The following is a 7726-nucleotide window of genomic DNA, read 5'->3' as shown; positions in this document are numbered from 1 at the left end:
GATTAGTTTCAAGTGGATGGATCCTAAAAACGAGGTGTTCCCTTGAAAATATCAGGCATGCACATACACTTTTATAAATATTGAGTGCATTGGAAATATCCATTTGAAGTTCTTTTATATATTGGCATTTCCAACGCACTCGATATTTCCTATATTATAGCACAAGCCATGCCAAAATTCATGGAAAAATCAGGCATGACCTTTGCTAAAAAAAAGGACATATCGAGCGCCTGAAATTTGCTGGAACGAAAATTAATCAACACTCCGGCAAAACATAGGCCACTCGAAGGTGTTCCTTGCAAACATGGTCACTTGGGCAAGCACATATCCTATTTGAGCAACATTAGGGGCGTGTTCGTTAGCCCTCCAGCTTCTCAAATCCTGAACTCCAGGCCCGGAGCCCAGCCGAACGGTCCAAATCCCGGCTATTGGACAGAGAAGCTGGCTATTAGCGCGGTGTAAAAATGGTGGAGTCGTGGAGTTGGGCAACCCAAGCTCCCAGAAATCGAAGGAGCGGGAGTTGACAGAAATTACGCGCGATTGCCACCGCCAAGTGAACATCGAGCGTACCGATTCAAGCTCATCCCCCCGCACGGCTGCTCTATCCTCACGTTCTCCTCCTCCTCTTATTCCTCACACAACCCATGTGAGCCAGCCAGCAGGAGGCCGCCGAGCCCATCGACCACCCAAGTAGCCGGCCGCCACCCTCTCCGCTCGCCGCCCGCCATCTCTATCGTCCTACACCGTGGTCGTTCGAATCTGCTAGGAGAAGCCGAGGCCGCGGGAGTAACGGCAGCCGCTCCCATGCCTGACCCCGACGGCCTTGCAGGATCCAGAGGAGGTCGCTCTGGCGACCATGGCTACCCCATCCCGACTCGTAGTCCGCCTGCATCGCCGTCCATCGCTGATCCCCTTCTTAACCCGCTCGTTGGCCTCTGATCTGATGTGCTTCGTTGACCAGGAGAGAGATAGATTTTTTTAGAATCTCCAGGAGAGAGATAGATGGGCTGTACATGGTACACCGTGAGGTTGATCAATGGGCTGTGAGCCAGCTAGAACGGGCCAGATTCGTTCTTTCTGGGCTTTCGGCCTAGTGGATCGATTCTAGCAAGAAGCTAGCGCACCGAACAGATCATTCGCTCCGGGAGTTGACGAGAGAAGCTGGCTGCTGGTTACGAGCGACGGAGTTGAGGATTTAGCAGCCATGGAGGACTACCGAACAGGCCCTAGATATACATGTTTATATCTACATCATATGAGCATTCAAACTTGATGGTCATTGCATTTCAATGGTTGAAAATATGAACAAAAACATTTCAAAATATTTTATATATAATCCTAACATAACTAAATTTGCCAATATAGGTTTCTCTCTCTCTCTCTCCAAATTAGTTCTATTAAGCACTTATTAAATAAACTAGTTCTATTAAGCACTTACTAAATAAACTAGTTCTATTAACCACTTACTAAATAAACTATTTCTATTAAACACTTACTAAAAATTCTATTACCCTAGTTCTACCCTAAATTTTCTTACTTCTATTACTAAATTTAATCCCTAAAATTTTCTATTCTTAAAATTTAAAAAACAGAGGGAAGTGGAGGGAGTAGGAACGAAGGGAGGGGTGAGTGAGGGTGGAAGGGAGGAAGGGAGGAGGCAGAGGGATGAGGCAGGGAGGAGGAGGACGGATGAGGCAGGGAGGGAGGAGGCGGGAGTGAGGAGGGAGAGGGAGGGAGGGATCGGGAGAGGGACGAGGAGAGGAGGGAGGTGGAAGGAGGAGGGATGGAGGAACTACCTCGATGGAGGAGGAGTAGGAGTGTCGGCGGCGGCGGGCGACGACGGTGGTCGGGGAGGGCCGGAAGTCGGCGGTGGTAGACGACGGGGTGCATGGGGAGTGAGAGTGGGGGTGGAGAGGGGAGAGTGAGGGGCGGACGGTGAAGAAGATAGAATGGGTTTAGCCGTAGCGCCTGTTAGAGGAATGCCCTACTGCTAAACTACCTAGCAGTAGCGCGTTTCAGGGAAAGCGCTACTACTACGCTTAGCCTAGCGGCAACATTGGGGCAATTTTAGTAGTAGAACTCTTTATCCTTGCCGCGCTACTGCTATATTTATAGCAGTAGCACCTCATTTTATTCAGCGCTACTGCTAAGGTTCTCTGTATAAGGTTTTCCCTAGTAATGTTAGTTCATTCCTCATCATGTTTCAAATGAAGTTTGGTGATATAACCATTCTTCTAAAAGACAAGTTCTCTTTTTCTAACATCATGTGGACATTTCACTTTGAGAGGCAGACCTACATTACATTGTCCCACCAGGGTGCACTATATATCCCTCGTGAAACTGTTTCAATTTAATCAACCTGTGAGTATCTAGTGTCTACTTTTAGGCAGTGTATAGCTATTCTAGTCTCCTCCACAGTCCGAACTGCCAAGGCCAGTCCTGAAAAATCAGGGGCCCTGGTGCAAGTTGATAAAATGGGGGCAAATATAGCACACAAATAAGAGTATAAGACACAAAATATGGCATGGAGTTTAAACAAAAGACTCGAAGAGTGGTTGCTTTTTGCATGTTGCCACATGGTCACCAGAACAAAAATATCCAAATCCATCAGCAATCCTCTGACATGCTTGCCCTTGGACACCCTTTGTGAATCCCTTTTTTATGTCTCAAATATGTATTTAGGCAATGAGAATATGGGGATTAAACGGAACCGGATCAAATAAAGACGAGCAAGTAAACCAAGGGATATGTAGGAGGATTTAACTAACGGATGCAAATTGAGGAAGGATTAGTTGGTTATAGACATATCATGATCTCCTATTCTCCTCCTCGGTTAATTCTGCCCAAACTGCTACAAATTGGAATGGGAGGGTGCCACACAATCATCGGGTGAGTGGGGAAGAAAACAAGAAATGAGGGGTCAAGGAGACAAGGGAGGCGGAGGCAGCACGTGACCACGACAGGGGCATGGACCGCGGGGACTACATCTCACTTAGGGCGAGTATTTCTTCCGCCTTGCTGAAGGGATTCCCTTCCATCTTTAGTTATTGGGCCGGCCCATATTCGCTGCTTTTTCTGCTAGATTTCAATTGCATTCGCTATGTTAGTTCCATGTGTTTTGTTTGGGAGAATATCACACGGAAACCAACATTCGGTGAAAACCGGTGAAAACCACGCAAAGACAATGTTCTTAAGTTTCCAAAAATCTTTAAAAAAATATGGGATGTTAAGAGTGTGATGTTCTATTGCCGTGTAAAATTTCAAGTTCAAATACTTTACAGGACGTGAGCTATGGAAAAGACAAAACCAGCGTTGTGCCAAATAGTAATGTCACTATTCATTGATGCATTTGTCTTTTACATAGCTCACATCCTGTAATGTGTTTTTACTTGAAATTTCACATGGCAATAGACCATCATTCTATTAACATCCAACGTGTTTTCATATTCTTTTGAAGCTTTCAAACGTTGTTTCCACGGAGATTTCTTAGAATGTTGGTTTTCGATGATTTTGTTTACCCCTGTTTTTTTTTCTCTTTTAGATTTTTGTTTCTTCACTAATTATCTTCGGTTATCTTTTTTCACTACTTTTCTTCGTTTTATAAACGCTTTTCTTTGGTTTCTTTTTTCTTTGCTTTGCCATTAGTTTTCTACATTTCTTTCTTGGTTCTCACTGGTTTTTTGTTTTCTTCATTTTTATTTGTTTCTTTCTCAGTTTTCATTTGCTTTGTTGCTTTTCTTTTCTTTTTCTTGGTTTTCATCGGTTTCCTTCATTTCTTTCTCGGGTTTCTCGGTTTCATTACTTTGCATCGGTTTCTTTTGTTTTTGTTTTCTTTGTTTTTCTTTTTGGTTTTCACTGGGCTTCTTTGGTATTCCTTGTTTTTTTCAATTTTTATCGGGTTTTTTTCAGCACATGTTAACTTTTTTCAATACATATTCAATATTTTTTTGATACATCATAAATATTTTATATATACATTAAACATTTTTTAAATACATGATTAACATTTTTTGAAAACTTATTTTTTTATGACTGGGTTTTTTTTCATACATATTTTACGTTTTTTGCATATATCTAATACATTTTCCTAACACAAGTTTCACATCTTTCAAACACAAGTTTAAGATTTTTTTAACACATGGTCAACATTTTTACCATATATATTTAACATTTTTTTCAATTTTTTTATTAACATTTTTTGAATACATGGTCAACATTTTGTCTATATACATTTATTATTTTTTAAATGGTTGATTAACATTTTTTAATAAATTATCAAAAAAATTCTGTACATATTTGAAGTTTTTCAAATGATTGATGAACATTTTTAAATACAAGTTTATCATTTTAATACATTTTCTACCTTTTTCAAATGCTTCATATTTTTTTAAAAATTATTTTTTTAATGTATCTTAAATGCTTGATTAACACTTTTCAAATACGTGTTTGACTTTTTCAACACATTGTATATTTTTTGTATAAATTTTTCGTGGACATGAGAAACATGTTCTATTTACCTATTTAACATTTTTCAAATACTTGGTTCTCAATTTTTTTAAAAATTTATGTAAATTTATTTTGTAATATATTTATTTGGAATATTTTGAACTACAAACAGAAGTGAAAAAAATAGGCAAAAGCAAAAGAAAAAACGAGGTTGTGGCTCCCGCTCGTCTGGGCCGGCCCAACTCGTGCGTCCCTGGCCACCCCTATGTCCGTCTCACCCCAGCCGCCGTCCCACACTGGTCGCTCCGAGTTAGGCCCTGGACCTCCGCCACCGATCCCAGCCTCCGGACGGCGAACGTCGCTTCGATTAGGCCATGCCTCCGGAGACGAGCCTGTCCGTGTCTGATGTTAGCCTGGAGCGGCCAGACCTTTCGGAGGTACCATGGGAGACGAGGCTCGCTCTGGCTGAACGACCATGTCCGCTGGTGGTGAACCCTGAACAGAGGGCCCTTATTGGTGACCCCTGCCCATCCCTATCTGTGTTTCAGCATGCAAAATTTTCATTCAGATATGATTCCTGATGTCTAAGCTGCAAAATTCCTGCTCTTCGGGTACAGTAGTGTATACATAATTACATATAGAGGTACTGATTGCTTGTCTGCTCGCTCGTATGACTCCTCATGTCTAAGCTGCAAAATGTTCTTCAATTGGATGTAAACTAGAATCAAATGCCCAAAATATGCTTTGCTATTTGTTTGATTCTTCATAATAGCAGCGCAATATATCTGCCAGAGTTCTTAGGAGCAGCGCTAATATCTGAGAGTTCTTAATAGCAGCGCTAATGTATCAGCCCTGCTGTTCCTTCATATTTTCAGTACTCCCTCCGATCCATATTAATTGTTGCAGATTTAGTACACTAAAATCAGTGACGATTAATATGGATCGGAGGGATGTACGAAATCAGCGACGATGGGTAGCATTTATTATGTCTATGGTTTACAGAATTTGCAAGCTTTGTAGTTCTTTCTCCTATTTGCTGGTTTCAGTTCCAACATGTTTTTTTCTACCTGCATGATGAACTGATGGCCTCTTCTTATTGCCCTCAGAGCCAGCTATGAAAAATTCAGACAAGTATATGCAAGAAATCAGAGAGTATTGGAAGAAGATCGATGAGCTAAATGCAACCCTTCCTGAGAAGGATCAGTTCTTCACTGTTTCTATTCAACCTCGATGTCCAGAACCAGCTTCCTTTTTCACGTACTACAGACTCTATGCATTGGACGACACCAATCCAAGTGAAATTTCTACCATTATCATCTTCAATTAACCATCTATATACACTGCTGTAATGCTGAATTTTATTTTCTGTACTTCTTTCAGCTCCCCTTACAAGCAAACGATTCACAGAGCCGAGAAAAGACTACCCGGTATTGACTATGCTCCAAATATTCTCATTCAGATATGTTGGCGACTTCCTGGATGGTCAGAGCATGCTAGTATATGGGTTCATTGCTATCCGGGACGAGTTGGATTGTCTGCGGAATTACATCTTCAACTGTCCTAGAGAGCAGGCGCACGATATAACACCGGTCAGTTAATGTGATTTGAGTAAAATATGATCATCTGTTTAAGTTTTCTCTTCAAATGGCAACATGATTTTGTTAGTATATCTGGAACAGAGTGTCACTCTGTAAACTGTGCGAGTGCACACGCAGCCCAAACGTGTTCGAGTCTCAGACTCCGTGGGGCGCTCAGGTCATTTCTTCTATAAAAAGCCAAGGGCTAGTCCTAGTTGGTCTCATTTTTTTCTTCTATAATGCAGCTTAGAAGAGCCTGCCTAGAATTAAAACTGGTGTATGTAATAAAGAATTGTACAACCAATGCAGTCAGGGTATCTTGATTTGTTATGTGCATATTAAGAGCATTGGATGGTAATGAAACTAAGATGTGATATTATTAAATTATGTGCATATCGTTCAAGTTATTCTATAATTTCTTATCACGTGCATTACATACTTATATACTTCACATGATACTCTGCTATCCTGTAATCTACGAGGATGCATTATGTACTTATATACATCAGACTTTATATATGTGCAAGAAGCAGGAAATGTGTTGGCCGGCAACACCTCAACGCAACATGTCATTATAAAGTAATGAGTTGGGTGTAACAGTAGTGCTAGTTATACTTGAAATTTAAGATCCCTGATTCCTACTGGCATTCTCTTTCTGTCATTCAAAACATTACCGTTGATTGAGCATTTCTTTTGTACTTGAAATAGGATTCCCAGACGTTGCCGCTCATATCTCCTGTTCGTGGGAACTCTATTCTCGATGGTGTTCTTCTTGAGTACAGCCTGAAGGTCAAGTCTAATGGCAGTGACAACGCTGAGATGGATTATGTATTAGCTGATGGTTGCATTGAATATACAGATCACATGATTCTGCGTGGCACTACACTGAAGTCGAGGCTTTTTGGCAAGCTTGGCCCAGTGGACTTCCATTATACTTTCCTTAGGCAGGGCATCGAAGCAACAGTTGACATTGAGATTCCAATGGCTAGTCCAGCTTGGGGCGTGAAGGCAGTGACTGCATTTACAAGTGGACTTTCAGATGCAATTGTTCTGTATGATGGGTCTACTTCTTCTCCTGCACAATCAGTGTTCCCTATATCATCAGTTGTTACTGTTCAACTGGGTCATGAGCTAAAGCTTAAATTTGACATCACGTCTAAGGATACAGTGCGCAAGGGGTGTGCGAGGAAAGCAGCGTCGGCGCAGTACCAAAGGCCTGATGTTGTGATCGATGGAGAGCCGGAACCAAAGACATATTCCCGTTTCCTCACTTTCATTTCAGAGAAATGTTCATTTGACAGTGGTAAAGTTTCGATCGGTGACGAGTTCAAAGCTGAGGTTACAGTGACCTGGTCCACCATGGGGCCGTATTAATCGGTGGTATGTTTTCTTCCTGCACCAGTGGTTATGTTGTCTTATGAAATTAGTTTTAACCTTCTGTGTCTTGATTTTCCTTCTTTCGTGTTAATTCAGTTGTCTGACTGAGGTGAAAACTCCAGCGCGAATCAATGAATGGATGATGTGTTGAGTGGAAACGGCAAATATCCTTGTTCCAGATCAAATTGTAGCATCGTTCTTCTTCTTGTTAGTCATCACTTGGCAGACGGATCACACTTTAATTGAATGTACCTTTCGCCGTTTGGAGTACTCTGATCCGGCTTTACCTTTGTGTATATATGTTGTTCCGATGACTCCTGGTTTGT

The 7726-nt window shown here is 41.5% G+C and overlaps 1 protein-coding gene across 1 annotated transcript; it reads left to right on the top strand.

Moving 5' to 3' along the window:
- Window positions 1-4719: 4719 nt before the first annotated feature.
- LOC125537048 (uncharacterized) lies at window positions 4720-7726 on the top strand. Its single transcript, XM_087539658.1, has 5 exons — window positions 4720-4962; window positions 5553-5741; window positions 5827-6035; window positions 6732-7403; window positions 7497-7726. Exons 1-4 carry the CDS (start codon window positions 4821-4823, stop codon window positions 7395-7397), a joined length of 1206 nt encoding a protein of 401 aa, XP_087395784.1. The 5' UTR covers window positions 4720-4820; the 3' UTR covers window positions 7398-7403; window positions 7497-7726.

The sequence above is a fragment of the Triticum urartu genome, chromosome 1A (genome assembly GCF_056163025.1).
Source record: "Triticum urartu cultivar PI428250 chromosome 1A, HENAU_Tu73, whole genome shotgun sequence".
In the NCBI taxonomy this organism is placed as follows: domain Eukaryota; kingdom Viridiplantae; phylum Streptophyta; class Magnoliopsida; order Poales; family Poaceae; genus Triticum; species Triticum urartu.
Note: the sequence above shows the minus strand (reverse complement) of the source record. Positions and strands in the feature narration are given on the sequence as shown.